Source organism: Heliangelus exortis, chromosome 3, assembly GCF_036169615.1.
Source record: "Heliangelus exortis chromosome 3, bHelExo1.hap1, whole genome shotgun sequence".
Lineage (NCBI taxonomy): Eukaryota > Metazoa > Chordata > Aves > Apodiformes > Trochilidae > Heliangelus > Heliangelus exortis.
Window position 1 is genome coordinate 65,307,000 of NC_092424.1, and position 19,350 is coordinate 65,326,349.

Below are 19,350 nucleotides of genomic sequence, written 5' to 3' on the forward strand. Positions count from 1 at the left end.
GGAACCTTTGAACAGAAGGCATGAGGATTTATTAGGACTAGAAGACTTCAAAAGGCTTCCGGGGTTTGTAAATTTAAAAAAAAAAAAAAATGGAGCAGAAAAGGAATATTTAGAATGAGAATAGAACTCAAGAAGTGGCTTTACTGTATCTCTCTGCTTCATTTCTTCCATCTATAAAACGAGCTGTAAAAATGGCATCAGTTCATAGAAGGGTTATGAAAAGAGTTGCTAATAATTTTGCAGTACTGCACAGCTGTACTGACAAGTGTCATAAAAGAAGTAATTACTCAGTTATCAAAATGGGGTCTAAATAGCACTAGTGAAATTGTGCAGATAGCAGATTTCATAATATGAAGGAGAAGAATTGAATAAGTCATTTAGCAGGCATTGTTTGCCCCATGTGGTGATTTTTCTGGGCCTGGTGAAGAAACATGGGTTTGAGTTACGTTGTGTAGCATTATGGACCATGCAGCCCTCTGTTTTTATCACTGACCAGCTTCTACCATGAACACAGAGACTGTGTAAGCACTTGATACACAAAGCATTTATTGCATATTGCAACACCCCAATGAAGAGCTGGAACGAGCAAGCTACTAAGCTTTATATGCTTACAACCCACAGCAAAACACATAAGGAGTCTCTGGTTTTGGATGAGGAAGGGTTGGCTCCCATTTCTTCTTGGAATGAGCTGGATGACACCAAGTTGTTGTCTTCTCTCTTCTTGTAGGTTTTCCTTAGACTTCTATAACTTTTCATTATGTTCTTTTTCTTTTCAAATTCTTAACTATCCTTGTCTCTGCAATCTTACTAATGCCTACAGTTGTACTTTTTGTTTCATTTGTGGCTCTCACCTATGTATTTTCATAGCCATTTCTGAGATATTACTGATTTCTCAGAAATCTGAGCCCAGGGATACACAGAGGCACTGAATCAATTGTAAGCTTTGCATTACAGCTAATGCCTAGCAGGGAGTTTATAAAGGAGCCTCTCTAGCTGCATAGAAAACCTTGAGATCTTATATTTCCTGGTTCCGGGCAACTAAATTTTCTTAAAGAAGAATTTGTGGTTTAATAAACTACATAATGTGTTCCATGGGAATATATAATAAAGGTCTTAATTTAGTATGTTTCATGTTAAGGATTTTGTGACAGAAATTTTTCTTCTGAAAAAACCATTGTGGATATTAAAAAAGGTGAAGCATACATTTTTAGTCTTCCTTAGGAAGTTTGATGTGTGTGTGTGTGTGTGTGTGTGTGTGTGTGTGTGTGTGTGTATGTATGCATGTATATATAAAATGCATACAACATAGACTCAGGTAAGAGAAATACAATTAATCCAAGAAAATTTTTATCAGATGAAAACGGAGGTATTATTTCATTATTTCCATATAGTTGGACTTGAAGATGTTTTTTTTCTTTTAGTTCTACATAAATTTTATAGATATGGAGTGGGACTTTTTCCATAAATTGTAACAGTCTGAAAAACTTCCAAAGCTCAGTCTGGATGTTAAGGTGTACTGTTTTCTGTGGGGATTATGTGTAGGAGATAGATGAGTAAAGACTATAAAATATCACTGATAATATGCTGGAAAATGTGAAAATGTGTGCAATTGTGAAGGTAGGTATAGTTTTAATGATTTTGAGAATTAAGTGCAAAATGTAAAACTAGTGATTGCCAATAAGGTCCTTTTTTATCTTTATTTTGTGGTTAATCAACGATGTTAGATTAGAAAATAAAAGCATCCTTTGGAAAGGAAATACATGTTCATGTTGAAACACTTTAAGGAAAGGATAATTCTTGCTTGAGACAAGGAATGTTTATGCTTGGAGGAGTAATTTTCTTATGGTATACCTGTATTTGGCGGTGACTATATGGCAAATATAAAATATATATTCTTCCATCCTTCTAATTTCTGAAGGAGTTGGAGCAGCAGTTTGAGAAAGAGAAACTGAATTTGGAGGGTGATAAGAATCAGCTCCGACAGCAGCTGGAAAATCTGAAGGAAGAGCTGACAACAAAACTGACTTCTGCCAATCAGGAGGTAAGAATTAACTTAATCGTGTCAACTAAGGGGGTTGTGCACTAGGCCATGTTTTATCAATAATAATCTTCTGAGAGTCCAATACACAGCTAGGACTATACTGCTCGGTCTGTTTAGTGCCTTATTTCTATTTAAAGCAGAGTGTTCTTCCAACAGAAAGTATTTGGCACGCTTCTGAGCTCTGTTTTTATTGTCTTTCACAAAATTAACAAAGGAAAACAGATTGAGGTACAAAACAGTTAATGTAAACAGCCTTTATTGTTTTAACTCTGCTTATTTTCTCTTTAGGTACACAGACCTCAACACAAAGTATGTCAGGAGACAGGGAAATATGACTATTTGAAGCCATATTTATTTACAAATGACATACTATAAATTCTAGTCAGATTCTTGACTTGCAGATAATCATTGTATATTTCCATCAAAAGGTGATGTGATGTTTTGATATATGCAATCAATGTTAAATGTATCATATCTCAGTACAGTTATAATTCTTTGATTTTGAAATCAGCACCTTTTTATAATCAGAATTTTTAAACTAAAACCATGCTATTGATATGAAAACAGCAATGCATTCTTTTTTCAAAAAAACAATTCATCAACTTCGTTGTTTGAGTTCAAGTCACACACTTGATTTCAGTGTCTTCTGTAAGACTTAGGCATGAATTGAAGTCCTTTTTTACAGCAGTACTTTTCCATACTATTTGCTCTATTGTACAAGTCCTGGAGATGGCAGATCTTTGTCTCATTCTGGTGACTTACAACGTGCACAGATGTTGAACTTGGTTTAGAAAAAAATGGCTCATTTTTAATAAATGGGAAAGATTGCCATTCTGAAAGTATATATTATTAAAGTATATATTCTTATATGCTAATAAATATTGATATAATATTACTATATGTCTACATTACTGTATTAATACACATTAATAACTGTATTAATACACTGTATTAAAGTGTATATTCTGAATATATACTTTCAATAGAATAACAGGTACTTTTGGAATGCCTATTTTGGAAGTGCCTATGAGATATATGTGTACCAGACTAGCTAAACAATCTTTAGAGCTCAGGAGGACTGCTGATCAGTCAGTTGTGATTATCTTTTGAAGAGGAGACTGTGCTTTCCTCTGAGTGCCTTTGCTGCTATTTCAGACTTTGAGAAAGGTGCAATTTGAATCTGAAGCTGCTCTTACTCTCTTAACAGTGTATTTGCCTACACTGAAGTTGAGTGAAATATGATTTTTTATATGCTAACAAAATCATATGGGGGGTTACTTTTCATTCCAAATGACAAAGTTTTGTTATTTCTTCTGAGCTTTAACTTCTTTTGTGTTGCTAACTTTCCATGTTGCTGGATTAGCTCTAAGGAGAGGGCTATTGTCAATCTATAATAATTCAGCACTGTAGGTTTTAATTTAGTTTCTCTTTATCGATTTATCAGATTCATGAGTAGTAAGCTCCTTCTTTGAAGGAAATAAATTCAGATGTTTTAAGAATGAATTTTCATTATCCAGCTGCTATCAAGTTCAGCCCTAGAAAATCCATCAGCCCACTGAATTAAGAAAACAGAGGCATGGCTAAGGAATAGATAACTAGCATAAATATAACAAGGAATTAGGGCCATCTGCTGTTTAGTAACTGAACTTATATACATTCCTATGTCAGAATAAATATAATACAGTCTATTTTGCATATTGAGAGAGAGTGCACATTTAATATATTTGGGGTGGTCTGTAAATCCAGTCTGTAGTACAGGGGCAGCACATTTTATATCATTACTATGTTATCTTAAGCACATGAGACAAGTGCCTCACTTGGAACTATAGCTTACTCTTACATCTCTGTTGACAACTGGCAGCAGTTCCTCAATGTCCTCACTGACCTGAGGACTGACCCTGTGAAATGTCTGGAACATTGTTAGCTTAGCTCTTAAGTTTCTACTGCTGCTTCCTTTTTCTGAACCTCTTCTTTTTGGCAGACTTTTTGATAGCAACTATTTGACCTAAAGGATGAGGAAGATTTGAAGCCTCATTAGGCTCACTTCCAGTACCATGCTATTTAAGAATAGTGTAAATGTCATCTTAAAGTCTTGTCACAGATTTTTTTTGAGAGTTGGGGTTAAGTCAAGATACTAACTTTTTCATGGGTATCTCAGGATGAGGCTGGCTGTTGACATACCAGATCTCCTTGGTTTCACCACTGACTTTTTAGAAAGATTTGGTGCTTGCATTTCTTGACAGAGCAGTCTAAGGACTAGCCATCTCCATGCAAAGGATTTCCTCTGATATTTTGAGGATATCAGTGTTGTCTTAAGGGCAGTTTTTCATGTAGTTTCTGCTTCAGGTAGTAGGCTTTGTAAGGAATTAGTAGTTGTTTGCATATAATGCAAAGGAGCACATAAAGAAGTGCTCAGGATAACATTAGTCTTTCTCTGAAATCTGTCAAGCCAAAGAAATTTGGAATTCCTTGCTGAGAGGAAAGGAGTCATCCCTCTTTTTAAATACTTCATGAGTTGCATATAGAGGAGATAGAGTTCTGGGAGGGCTGTGTGTGTCTACAAGTGTGTGTGTGCACACATGGGTGTCTTTATTTGCATAAACTTATGCTAACAAACAAAGTTGTTACCTGTTCAAACCTGCAAAATAAAGGTTAGTCCTTTCTTGAGGCACTTGTCCCTTGTAAAAATCCTTCCATTTAATTCTTTGACTTTACAGTACTACAGGAATTTAAGACAGAAACATTAAATGATATTAAAGGAGAACAGATTGTGCAAGTGAAAATTTGTTTAGGCTGGAATTAGAAATCACTGGAAGAAAACCAAACCAGGATGACTTTGCTGCCATCAGTAATAATTTTGTAAATTACAAGTTTGGGGTTTGTTTCTGTCATAGGTGTGTCGTCTGCAAGAACTAGTACGAAAAAGTGAACAGGGCCTTGGTACTGCAGAAGGACACATCTCCAGTCTTCAAGAAGCTCAGGAAATACTCCAGAAAGAACTGGAATTAACAAGAGCAAGACTGCGAGAAACCACAGATTCATTGTACAGTGTTGAGGTAATCGTAATGATGGAGAGTAAATTGTACAGTCAGCAGTGATCTTGTTGTTGTAAAAAAACCAGAAAAGTATTACAGTGAACATGTTATTGAAGGAGCTTCATATGTAAAAGACATTTTCTATTTCAGAAAGAGAGAAAAAAAATCAAACAAACAAACCTGAAAGAATAGGATATATTGGTCTGGCTGTTTTTGTTATGCTGTTTTCAGAACATTTTTAGTCTTAAGTGGGTATTACAGCAAGCACATCTTTCTGTGGTTAATATGAATTTTAGCTGCCAAAATGTGTCCATACAAATTATACCCATAGTTGGATTTTTCCAATGGCTTAATGCCATTTCATGAGAACATCAAAAAGATGAAGTCTTATACTAGTACTGTTCCAGTTTCATATATTAGTGCAAAACAGGTTTTTTTTCAGTACGCATGCATACCATATTTTCCTCAAATAATGGGCACAATCTTCACTACAGGCTGAAATTTAGAATTTCAGAAGATGCTTAATTGTATAGATATTTGCTATGGTATTGTGAAAAGTAGATGATTATCCTTAAAATATGGCCACTTTATATACCTGCAGCAATTAATCTCTCTAAGCACAAATATATTGCCATTTTAGTTTACTTGGGTGGAACTGGAACTGTCAGTTAATCTGTCAGTAGCTCATTGATTTTAATACTAAGTAAACAAAAATTTAAACAGCCATGTTCTCTTCTCATGAATGAATCAAGCACTGCTGAAAAACATTCATGTGAGTATGAATTCTAGGTAGCACCCAATAGTATTCTGGCATGGTAAAATTTGACCAGAAACTTATATGAATTCTAAAATTTTTTCTGTGTTCAGACTGAAAGTTTAGTTCTACCAGGTTAGGTCAGTCAAGAAACAGAAAGAAGGCACATGAACCTTATGCCAAATCCTGGTAGCTCAAACTTTTGAAATTCAAATAATAAATATTTGCTGATTTAAAGTAAAAAAAAAAAGAAAAAAATCCAAAGCATGCTTGTCAAAGAACTCAGACAACCTGCTCTGATTCTGAAGTTAGTTCTGCATACACTGAACGGCACCTGATAAACTTCTGAGGTTCTTTTCAAATTTACTTCCTTTAAAATTGCATCTTATAGCTTTTTATAGGAATGCAGAATTCTGTTCCAGGAGTAAGAAATAGCAGCAGAAGTATAGACATTAATTTTGTGTAATTGGGAACTACACACTGAAAAAACTATAGTTTGTGTTTTCTGAGCCAATTGTAACTGGCATTTTTGTTGCAAATGCATTCATTTATGGTCTGAAATACTTTTTTGCTGCTGATAAGTCTCTATTGTGAAGTTTGTGTTTTCAGGGTGAACTAGATCAGGAGAGACAACAGCACGAGGCAATGATTGCTGCCATGAGAGAAGAGGAGAAGTTCAAAGTTGACAGGATGGCTCGTGACTTGGAAATAAAATGGACAGAAAATCTTCGGCAAGTTTTAGATTTTTTTCTTTTATTCTCTGAATAAGAAAGTAAATACTTAGTACATATAGGTGTGACGAAATGTAAGAAGGTTTTGTTATTATGTAAGCTTTTCCAATTAATAACCTTTTAACTTCTTGCACAAGGTCCACTCTGCTGCATTTTAGTTATTTGACTTTTGCTTTTAGACAGGAATGTAGTAAGCTTCGTGAAGAGTTGAGGCTCCAGCATGAAGAGGATAAGAAGGCAGCCATGACTCAGCTGTTGCAGCTGAAAGAACGTGAAAAAAATGCAGCAAGGGATGGATGGCAAAAAAAAGTTGAAGATCTTCTGGACCAGGTAATTATGGTCTCTTTGAAAACTGGAAGGACGTGACAATTTAGTTGCTGGTGATTTATTACTGATTAACTACATGAAATCTGTTGTGACATCTGTCTGTGACATCTGTCTTTAAACCTAATTGTTATTTTACCTTTCAAGTAATATATGAAAATACCTTAAAATTATACGTGTGTCCTTCTGTGCGCTAAATTTGAATAAAACTGTTTCAGGGTTTTTTGGGGGAAGTGGGAGGGTGTTGACAGGCTCACCTGTTCACTATAAGATTTTTTTTTCCCTAATTCTATGTTCACCTGTTCTTTTGTAAGTATTTACCAGTGTTAATTGTTTGACTTGAAGGTATTCCTGCTCTTTACAGTAGTGAAACTGTACAAATGACTGAAAAGTCAAAATATCCCTCAGTTTATTACAGCTATGTCTTCTCTTAAGGAATTTTGAAAATCATTTGGGGATTTTATTTTTTTTTTATAAACATAAGAGTTTTTAAGTGTAACTTCCATTTATAAACCGGGTTATGCTACATAATTCACCGAAAATACTTGCTTTGCTCTTTTTTCTAAAAACACAAATTCCCATTTTATTGAGTACAGCTGGTGATGAACAAATACATTTTAGAAATAAGAGAAACAGATTTTTGGAACTCATTAAATGACTGCAGTTCTAGGGTGTTTCTGGAGTATCTTTCTGAGTTGCTGTCTAATTTGAGAAGTCTAGTAACTGAACATGAAGCTGATTATACATCTTCTTATAGGAATATGTAACAATGTATTTTGCTGACAAGGAAACGTGAGGCTGTTAAATCTTGTCTTAGGCTCATAAAAGCTGGAGGTTTTTAAAGTTCTTGGTCTGTTACTTTTTACAAGATGAATGTAGTAAGACTTGGACTTATTTGATTTTAAGCTTCACTTACTGCCTTAGTCCAAGCTTCATTTACTCTCTTTACTTCTGCCTATAAATAGCATTTTCTCTAGGAAAGTACAATTTGAAAGGGATGTGTTCAATTCTCTGTAGTTTTAAAATACTTTTAGAACACTTGTCTCTACCTTTAAATATACCATAATAAACCTAACTTACACTTTCAGAATGGAAAGTGAACAGTTGCAAGTGAAAAATTTTCTTCCGTATGGGGTAGAAATTTTGGAATCAGAAAGGCAGCCATAGTAAAGAGAATTTTACTAGAGAATGTGCAGGAAAATGCACTAGGAAATGGTCTGTATAAGCAAAATGGTTTGGGTTTTCTCCTCTCTTTTTGTTACTGTACCAAAAAGCTGCACCATTCCCTAACAGCAGGAGCACCACTGAGCCGTGCTCCACCTTCTACTCCTGTCATTTTGGTGTCATCCACAAATTCCACGAGGGTGCTGTCTGTCTCCTCCTCCAGATCATTGAGAAGATGACTAAAAGAAATAGGTCCTAGAACAGACACCTTTGGAATTCTACTTGAAACAAGCTTTCAGATAGAGCGAACCTCTAACTGCTGTGTTTCAGTCTGATACAGTTACTTAAACTGTAGAAAAATAAAACACAGGGTATCCCCATCTTGAAATGATGCTGGCTGGTGCCTGAAAAACAGAATGAAGAGACGTAGCTATAAATGGCAACAGTTTAAAAATAAAATAAAGTTCAGTTAAAAAGCTTATGCCCCTAAGGTGTACTAAGCTGGTTTGGTTGCTTTTAATTATATCATACCAGTCTACAAATTTCTGCCTTTTAGTAGTTGTTTCACATTTGATAGGTTAGGTCTAGCTCTTGCATGAAGGTAATAGTTTTGCTGGTAATGCTAAGTGGTGCCTCATAGAATGCATGTAGGGTTAGTGTTATGCTAACAGTATAGCTTTGTTATGAGTAAAATTATTCTCCTGAGAGAAAATGCTGTTCAGCTGATTAAGTGCTTAAACACATTCTTTCCATTTGTAAAGCATCACTTACCATCTACAGTTAAATCTGGTTGGTAGGTTAACTAGACCAGCATGTAGAGACCAAGTATGTAGTTCTTATCCTTAATATGAGAAATTGTTCTAGAAGACATAAAAAGAAGGCGCTTTTCTTTTTTTCCCCTGTAAATTGTGCTAAGCATTTCTACATCAGTCCATGTGAGAGTTTTTTCATGAAATATGTAGTGACTTCAGATGTGCTAGATCTTTTCCATTTCTCTTGGCTGTTTAATGGCTTTTAATGCTTTTCTCAAAAATGTTTTACTGCTGAGAAAGCTTCAGCCATGGATAAAATAGCAGGATTTTTCATTTTTAAAGCATGAGTATGTTCTCTCTTCTGCCTCTCCCTGTTGCACAGTCTTTAGTTCTGGACAGTGAAATTTACAGGTTAAGATCTGTATTCTTTTCATCCATTTCTTCTTGTGGTACACGTTTCTTTCTGCAATTATTTTGATTCTGGGTGGGCTTTGCTATAGTTGAGCAAATATTGGTTCTCCCGTATTCCTTACTTTTCAGTAAGCATATGTTCCAGTAAAATAAATGTTTTTGCCAGAGTTTTTATCCATTCTTCTGGAGCCTTGTACTATAATGTGACCAAGTATTTGTGTGACATTCCCCTTTCTAACTTTGACAACTTCACTCACAGGAAGATGCCATCTTCTATTAACGGAAATATTAGAAGTAGTATAGTGAGAATGGACAAAAATAAAATACATATGCTTTTGAGAGCTGTTATTTAGTTTTCCTGCTGCAGATATTATCTCCTTTTTAAAAAAAAAAAACTTTAGATGTTTCATATTCAGAGTTTGTTTCTGTCATAGTGTGTTCCTTTTTAAACTGTCAAATATGAGAAACTTTTGATTTACATAAAAATGTATTTCCTTCTGATGTAGGCATTCAAATTGTAATTAAAAAGAACATTCGAAGACTGACTATACTCTTGTTCATGAAGTAGGGTGTTGTAGAGAAGTCAGAGCTTCTGTGCACATCTGTAAATGACCATTCACCAGGCTTCTACCAGAGGGCAGTTGTTGCTCCCTCACTTGCAGAGCTGATGCGTATCCACATAAACAGAATCAGGAATCTTTCCCCAGTGCAAGGATCAGAATCTTTCCCCAGTGCAAGGATTACTGTTCCACAGCCTGAGGAATCCTTGCTCTAGAGGGTTTGCTGTTGAATGGATGCTGGAAGTTTCTACAGGAAAAAAAACTGCACATGCTTTGTCAGTTTCCTGGAAGAAAAGGGATTAGCTTTCAGTGCAGAACAATTCTGACCTTCTAGCTCTCACTGGATATTGTTTTGAACACTGTATGAAGGCTTGTCTGTTGGAGACAGAAAAGAAGTAGATTTCAAGTTAACATCTACATCCTAATGCTGCTCTTTGGTCATTCTTGACTGCTATAACATCTAGTGGATGGTAAAGGGGCAAGATTTTGGGCAAGACTTGAAAAACAACTTAAAAATCTAAAATGCTGAAATCCAAGAGAATAAAAAGAAAAATCATACCAAAGAGAGAGCAAAGAACAGAGGACACCTGAAATGCAGTTCAGGGTAGAGGTTTTGTCTCTTTTTTCTTCTGTTGGTACTTGTTGCTTTCCCAAAGAAGCAGCTCGTGGAAACTTCTTGGAAGTGACTACAACTCTCAAAGCTCTGGTCTTAACAGGACTGTTCTGCAGCTCCTGTGGGCCCAATGGAGACTCAAGGGAGCTTTGGGTGTTCCTGCCTAAATCCAGTGTCTGTATACACCCTGCCACTCACTGCTGATTTAAGAATCACTGCTCACTGTATTCTGAGTGGGAAAGCTGCACTTTAAGCAAGTAAAAATCTATTCTGTGTGAGCGTGTGAATAATCCTATAATCCAGAGTCACTGCAGCCCTCAGAGGGCCATCTATGGAGGGTGCTTCCCCCTGTTTCATGGCTATGTGTTTGCACTTCTTAAGAAAGACTCCTGCTTGCTCTGGGCTCCCTCTGTGTTCCTGGAGATTGCTTGGAGCATTTATTCTGTCCACATTCTTCACTAGAGTTTTGTCTGAGGCTTGAACTTGAAAACAAATGCCTAACATTCAGCTCTACTCTTTTTCTGAGCTTCTTGTTATGGTGAGCCCATTCAGCCCATACTGGGTGCTCTTCATTATTTTACTCCTTGTCTAAAACTTTCTGAATGTAACAGAAGAAATTAATTAAAGACCATTTATATTTAAGAGCTACTCAGCAACACAGACAATCAAAAGCAACAGAAGAAAGTGGAGTTTTCAGATTATTTTCAGTGGGATGCAGTAGGACTGCCAACTAGCCTTAGGTTTTTTTCTCTGTTAAGGAATAAATGTGTTACTGGATTTCCTTTTCCTCTCCCTTTTGGTTTCTTCTTAATTTTTTCTTTCAAGTTGTTTTGTTCAATTAAATTTAGAAATACCTCTAGGCTAAGGTTTAAAATATATTTATGTCCATATATTTATTTCCAAAGAAGCTTGCCTATCTGATCATAAACTTCAAATTGGAATTTAGTGCTACCTGTTTTTGTTTGGCAGTGTTTGAACTAGTTAATTTGGAGGAGACTGAAAGAATTCTTGATTCTATCTGACAGTGGATGAAAAGAACACAAAATTATTAGTGTACTATGTAATTAATGATGCATGTATAAAAAAATAGTTTAATTAGATATTTGGAATTAAGTCTACACTTCCAAAACTAGTAAATATAAATTTAAACTGAATCCAAAAGTAATACCATTCCCCAAATAAAATTTTAATCCTGTATCACTATGTGTAAAAAAAAAAAAAAAAAAACAAAAAAACAAAAAAACAAACACAAAAAAAAACCCCAAAACATTTTAAGGGCTCTTCTTGACAGATGCTTCTGTGCTCCAGAATGAATTAGCCAAGGTGCATCTATAATCTTTAAATCCTGACAGCAGTATGACAAATAGGCAAAATGAAATGAAGCTTTAGCACCATTGTAAAAACTTCGAAGAGTATTAGGAGATTCAAATGATCCTCTTTTTCCTGTGACCATTGAACCTGCAGTTTGTCAGATTAAAAGCAGAATGGGTAAAAGTATGTCAAAATGCTTAGGCATTTTGTGTAGCAGTTTGATAGAATCCTGTAACTGGAAAAGAGAAAAGCTCCATCTTTTTAAAGCAACAAGTACCTCACCTTGCAATAGACTGGACACAGCATATTGACTCTGTGTTGCTACAAAAACCAGAAGGAAACTGGGACCAATTACATCCAAACATAGTTACACATTTCAGAACGACTTGTATATACTTCTTTTTCATCAACAGAAAACTGCTGAGTTTTGAGAGAGAGGAAAGGAGCTCTAAATGCTGCTTTTTCTTACCAGTCAGGGAGGGTAAACTGGAGCTTTTCTATTCCTAATGTGTCACAAGCCTCAAGCCAAGTACAAAATGTTGTAGTAAGAAACAGCTGCTTCCCAAATCTCTGCAGAGTCATCTGTCACGTAAGCACTGCACAGCCAGAGACAGTGTATCTGCTGACAGTCAGTCTTTCCCTTCAAACCAGAGATGTATCTTGAGGGAGAATTTTGGTGTTATTGCTATTACTAACTGGATAAAATGCATTTATGCCAAAGGTCCCTTCGACTTCTTCAGTAGGCGTCTCAGAAAGGAGTCTCTTCTACTAACAGCTGATGGATATGCATAAGTTTTCTTTTTCAGAAAGGTAACAGAATAGGTAGTACCTATTTAGGTAGAATAGGTAGTACCTATTTGAAGTAGTTCTTAAAATGAGGCAAAGACTCTGTAGCAATCTAGGTCTGCTTTGACACAACAGATGAAGTTGGACCTTCTTCATTTAGGGTCTTGGGTATCACACAGGAATCGCTGTTGCCAGCAGTAAGTTGAAAATTCAATAAACTCTATGCTGAAGTCAGATCTTGATACAATTTAACATTGAAATATCAATTAAAAAAAAATGTTACGGAACTGATCTTTGGGTGACATGAAGCCTGATGCTGAAATTCCCGGTCAAGGCTTTGTAATCCAGTTAAATGTAATTTTTAGCAACGAGAAACAATTATGTGGGAGAACTTACACACATCTAATAAGCTCATGTCCTGCAGGAATCAGTGCAACTGAATGAAAAAGTGGAAGTGTCAGTGGTGCAGTACATTTCCTTCTTGAGGAAAATGATACCATTTGTTCACAAAGTATGGCCCCTCTGACAGTCATTGTGAGAGCAACACAAGCAACTAACTGTTGATTACAGGGAGCAAGCACAAAGCTTAGTTTCAAATCTCTAAAGCTATGCTTTACTACAACACAAGTTGGCCCAACTAAATTAAAAACTCAGCTCTTTTAGTAGAGATGTTGAAATAGAGGTGGGAATACAAATCTCTCCCCATGTACCATGTGCAGGTCTTTCAGTCCTATTGAGTAGCCTGCAATGATCAGGGGGTCCTAAAGAAGCAGCAACCTCTGAGGTGTCCCTCTGGGTCATGAGGAAGTACTCTGGGTTAAATCTGAGGCTTAGCTGTGCAAATGCTGAGGGTGCAGAAGAGAATGTTCTACTGAAAAATGAGGCATCAAAGTCAAGTAAAAGCAGAATGGCTAATATATATATATTGAATAAAGATGTTTTCTAAATTTCTTACACTTCTAAGGAGCAAGTTAATTGATGTGTACATCGTCTATCTGCAAAGCCTGATTTCAGGGAGAATTGAACAAAGGTTTCTAATAGAACAATACTAACATAAACCAATAATATTGAATTCCAACCTGTAGAAAGAGAGTGGTAGTTAAACATATGTTCTCCCCCTTTTTTCTTGCACTAACCCCCATCATAGAAATACAGAGAGTAATAATTATTCCTGCACTCCTTTTGGTTCTCATCATTTTTTTCTCTGGGTCATTGGGTCTTGCTGTGGAAGTAATCATGAGGCTCGTTGGAATTTTTGTGGAATTTCTTAATCTTTCAGCCAGACTTATTTTGGAGCCCTCCATTCTTGATATATGTCTTGTATACTTTTCAATATGGAGCTGCATATGATTATATTGCCACACATTTTGCTGAAATCAGTCCCCATACCATTTGATTACTGTATATAATTCTAATCTACTATTCTATCATGTTTGTATTTTACAAAAATTATTTACTGTCTGATAAAGGATTAAAATAATAAATTGTGCTCAGGTTTAGTATTAATCCTACTGAATACCTGTTTGATTTCAGTGCTGATTCACTGCTAGCTTTCTTTGAAATAAGGCTGGTTCTAATATTTTAAAATATCATTCAGTTAATTATATATTTCAGTTGAGTTCATTATATAAGCACACATTTTGATCAAGATCTCATGATAGTAAATATAATGCAATCTGAAAGTCCTCTTAAGTAATATTTCTGTATGGAAACATTTATTGCCCAAGTTTATAGTGTTGTCAAAGCAAGAAATTGGATTTTCTTAAATGCCCTTTTTAATTGGATAGACTTCAGAATGCAGCTTCCCAAAAGCATTTTTATTCAGAATTTCTTTTCATTGTACAACATTGCTAACTATTCTAGCTTCATGGCTGAAATCTAAGTACTTAGTTTTACTACAGTGGTACCTAGCTATGTGTGTCAAAATTGAACACTTATTTAGCAAGAGATCATCCCTGCTCTTCGTGGCTTTCTCTCTAAACAAAGCAGACAGATGGGAAAGGAAGTAAGGAAAAAATAGCTGGATTGGTTTAGATTAGGAATTTCAAAATCTGGTGTTGAAATCAGAGCTGTTTGGTACCTCTTTGTTTTCTTGTCTGCTGGAGTATGATGCCTCCTAGTGTTATGCTTTTGCACAGAGAATTGGTTCTGGTAGCTTACAGTTTTAATAAGATAATTTGGGGTATTCCACAATAACATATTGTTATGTTGTGCCTTTTTGTACATTCAGGAGAACGAATATTAATTACTTCTTTTTTTGTATTTTGACAAAGTATTATCTAAAAGTTCCCAATTTACAGGCTCCCAAGCTGGTGTCAAAATACCTGCTGTCTCCTGGAGAAAGCCATCTTCTTGACTGACATGTGCCACAAGGGGAAATGGGTCATGCTGGATTTCAGATTGCTCTCACATCATTTCAGATTACTATTGTGTGTGTGTACATGTGCCTATCTGCACCATTCATATATATATAAGCACATAAGCATTATGTATACATATGAATGATGTATATGATTTTATGATCAATAATATCTCATGGAACTTTACTTGGCACTGTGTTTTTATTTTTTGCTTCTCATTACCAATCAACACTAGTATAAGTGCCATATTAACTTTTTGGTCTTTTTGCTGGAGATTTTCAGGAAGAGTCTTTTATGTACCCATCTCATTCTGAATTTTAAGAAAAATGGAAGAAGTATTTGAATGCCTTCTTACAGACTAAACTCGTTCTCTGCCCTATAGCAATGAAATTTGAACTTAAATAGATGGGTGCATAAATAAAATTTGCTTGTGATATTTTAGAGACACAGATGACTGTTGATTGAGTCCTTATGTAACATTTTTCCTAATAAAAATGCAAATTGGTGTACTTAAGGATTTCTTCCCAAAATTATTGCCATAAAGGAGAAAACAGCTAGATTCAACTGGATAATAAGGGAGTATATAGTGATGTTATGTTGAAGAGATAATGTTATCCTGTACATTCAAACCATAACACAGGAAAGAGCCTACTTTTCTTCTGTGTTTGGTAGTTTATTTACTAAGTCAAAGCAACATATTTATATTTTTTTCCAGATACTTTTCAGCTTATGTTCCCTGATCAAATTATAATTAATGTTCTATGTTTTACTCTCCCTTCCTTACCTCTTTTTCTTTTACTTAGTTGATTTCTGAATGTTTCCCTTTATTCCTGTGATCTTTCCTTCATAGCGGCACTGTCTCGGTGAAGCTTTGCATAAATCTATCAGCAATGTAAGTGACTTGCACTTACAGCTTGTAAAGAGGGCATGTTTGCACAAATAAATCTGCATATCCTGTAGTACTGCTTTGGAGCTTTAGCCTATGACAAAGAATATGTGGTAATATTTGAGAGGAGAAAGTTTGCTGCTGGTTATCAAAAGCTTGTGTACTGCATCCATTCATCTGTGTAACTGTCTGTGTCACTGGACATCAAACACTCCATACATTGCCATAATATAAGCAGCATTTTTATGTCATTGTTAAAGCAAGCAAGCTTGTGGGCAGTGCAAATGTGTATTGCAAAGCTTTCTACAAAGCATGAGGTTGATGCTGTACTATAATTTGCAGTTTGGCAAAGTACAAGTCATAATAGTAGCCAAAATTTTCTTTCTTTTTTTTTTTTTTTCTTTTAAAATTCTTAGCAAAGTTTTAAATGTGCTGAAAATCTTGGATAAAAGAACTGAAGATTCAGAGAAGAGTGTTTAGAGCTGTTCTGTTTTGAATCCTCAAAATAAAAAGACATGCAAAGGAAGGCACTAAAGTTTTAAAAAATGTGCTCTTTAAGGATCTCAGTATATGTACTGAATAATCAAAATAATGCTTAAAATTATGTGCTCTTCTAAAAATAACTGTCAGATTTTTAATAGTTGATGTACTTCTAATAACAAAAAAGTCTTAGAATGATAGACTGATTTAACTTACTTGTTAGAATTTAATTCTCATTATTTATTTTCTGTGTAGTCTATTGATGCAAATAGACATCCCCAGAGACTCACTTATTTCAGGCTGTGGTTTTGCAGTCAATTTAATAGAGTGGAAGTGTGGACTGCTCTTGAGGAGGGTATTCCTGGTCTCTTCTAAAATGGTTCCTGGCCAGATGTCAAACTTACCTTGGTCAACTAATTTTAAATGTTTTCTGCATTTCTGAGAGAAAAAGAAAAAAAGAAAAAAAAATTGTTTTGCCCTTAGACAACATGCTAAAAATGTTTATAAAGGATATACTGAGAATTATCAGATATGTTTGGAGCAGAAGCCTAAGTGAAAGACAGATTTAGCTTCCGGGCAAAAATGCTTTTTTTTCCATGTCATATTAATAAAAATTTGGGTAAGATACTGTGGTAGACTCCATTTGAATGTTATAATCACAGATTTTTTTAGAATGGGATGATAAAATTACCTGAGGCTCTGCAGGACTGAACTAGACTTCCCCTAGAATTGTAGCCCCTGGTGTCTACCAATGGGACAGAGCAATGCTAAGAAACCTGAGGGAGAGAGCCATCGTGAAAGGGACAAGGAAGAGTGGACAAAACATCTGTCCAGTATCTCAGTGTTTCTGCACCTCAGAGGAGAAAGAGGATCCGAGGGAAAATTACAGGGTTTTCTTCATAAGAGATTTTTAAGCAGTAATTTGTGTCTAGAATTCCTAGCTAGTGCAAAGAAGTGGAATGGATAATCTCTTAGGACTATGCTAACTACACATTCCTATGAGACTAAAACTGAATTTAGGAAGAAAAGAAACAGTAAAGAATTTCTTCCTAATGTCCTAATCTAAGTCAACCCTCTTTCAATGTAAAGCCTTGCCCTATTGCTACATGCCCTTTTAAGAAGTCCCTCACAAGCTTTCCTGTAGGCCTCCTTCAGGTACTGGAAGTCTTTTAACATGTAAAACCATATAAACCACTACATAAACCCATAATTTACTCTCATTTTATATACCTTATGCTGTTTTGATCTCCTAGTCTTAAAAAGAAATAGTACAAAAAGCGCAAAAGTAGGAGAAATTGTAATGATAAATATGAAATAGCTTTCATACAAGGAGTGACTCGTTAAGCCAAACCTGTTTAGTTTGGAGAAGGCTGAAAGTAGGAAATGATGGAGAAGAGCAGAAACATGAGTAGAACAGAGTAAATGAAAAGTGAGTTTCTTTTGACTCCTTTCCATTACAAGTTAGAGGTCATTATGTCATATTGGCACATCTATATGTAACTTGCCACAGGATATTGTGGATACCCAAAGATTTATAGATGCAGGTGGTGGTTATATTTCATTAATATTTTGTCTGTACATTTGGCCCAAAATACCTCTCCTTGTTTACGAAAGATTGCTGGATGCTGGTAGACTTCAGAGTCAAGATCCTTGTTTTCCTTGAGCAACCAACATTGGCCATTTCTGGAGGTGGAACTGGAGATTAGGCAAACCTTTGGTCTGGCACTGTGCAATTTGTATGTGATAGTTACGTTTAATGTAAAAAGTTCTACATGTATACCTTAGATTACAGAATATAGTGTAGGCCTTCACTACTCCAGCTGTATTTAGCTGATCTGTTGCAAAGTTATCTGATATAGATAGGTATCTGTTTCAAAGGTATCTCATGTGTACATAGAAGCTAGAGTATATCTTCCCAGACACAGATACCTAGTAAATTTGAAATAAAACAAGACATGCTCATTTCATTCAGATTAATTTGCTTGTTCTGTTTTAGCGCTAATTTTCCTTTTGGTGTATTTTTTTTTCTAATCGGCTTAAGCTGTATCCTGAAAATAAAAACAAACCCACATGTTCAACAATGATGTTCATGCTGGTATGCTGCTATTAACTTTTTGTTAAGTGGTGGGTTTTCCTTTTCTGTAAATTAGTAAATTGATGTGCAATGTCGTGAATTTATCATAATTATTTTAAGATACACTGAATCAAATGACACTATCACACAGCATTTTTATTTTTCTTTCCTCTGAGTCCCTGTAGCAAAATTCTTTTTTGCGCAAGGGTATTTCTCCTGTATTTGGCTGTAAAAGGAATACAGATCAAGTTTTTCCAGTGTTAAAAGCTGCTATCTGATGTAAAGAACAAAGTTAATGTTATTATAAAAAGAAAATGGGACTTTTTCAATGAGTACAGTTTACTCTAAAGTATAAAAATGTTTGTTGGGTGAAAAGCATCATTTGTAAAATCAGGTATCTCTTAGAAACGGAGTATTCATGACTCAGACTGCTTAGGAATTACATCTTGAAAAGCATCTGAAAAATTAAAGTATTACTGAGCTAACAAACAAACAAACAAAAAAAAAAGGTGCGGAGGAATCCATCAAGTGTAACATTTTATTTTTGAAGTAGATTGATATGCTCCTTTTTTTTTTTTTTTTTTTTTTTTTTACCAAGAAGATGACCTGTAAGATAGGACCATATCATATCAAGAGGTAATCAGTCTAGATGTCACAGAATATTCTCCCCTCTCAGCTGCAGGATTTTCCTTCCAGAACTGATATGATGTTCCCCTGAGTAATGGTTTATCTTACCAAGTGTTGGATTGCAGACCTTGATAGTGTCATTTTTATTGACCTTTATACAGAACCTAGAAGTCAATTTTGATAATTCGGCCGTGAAAAATTGTGTTATAGGGAGTGTTGTATAAACTGACGTGATAATTCTTAAAAACTATTAAAATGTATTATATCTCTGAGATATAATACAAAAAACTAATTCAGTAGAGGGATGACATTGCTTGTCTGTCTTTTAGTTCACGTTCTGGCTTTAAATTTTCAAGTGTTTTGTTCTTTCAAATATTCTTTTTTAAAGAGTTGATGTTAGTATTAATGACTAATGAGTATTTGCTGTTCTGTTGTGGGTTA

At 35.2% G+C, this 19,350-nt stretch overlaps 1 protein-coding gene across 8 annotated transcripts in view; it reads left to right on the top strand.

Annotated features, from left to right (window-relative positions):
• FAM184A (family with sequence similarity 184 member A) overlaps positions 1–19,350 on the top strand; it is a 69,115-nt gene that overhangs the window by 32,263 nt on the left and 17,502 nt on the right. For all 8 annotated transcript variants that reach the window (XM_071741058.1, XM_071741057.1, XM_071741059.1 and 5 more), the window contains exons 6-9: positions 1,919–2,041; positions 4,936–5,097; positions 6,440–6,565; positions 6,745–6,891. In XM_071741058.1, coding sequence (XP_071597159.1) covers positions 1,919–2,041; positions 4,936–5,097; positions 6,440–6,565; positions 6,745–6,891 — 558 coding nt within the window. The remainder of the gene's footprint in view (positions 1–1,918; positions 2,042–4,935; positions 5,098–6,439; positions 6,566–6,744; positions 6,892–19,350) is intronic.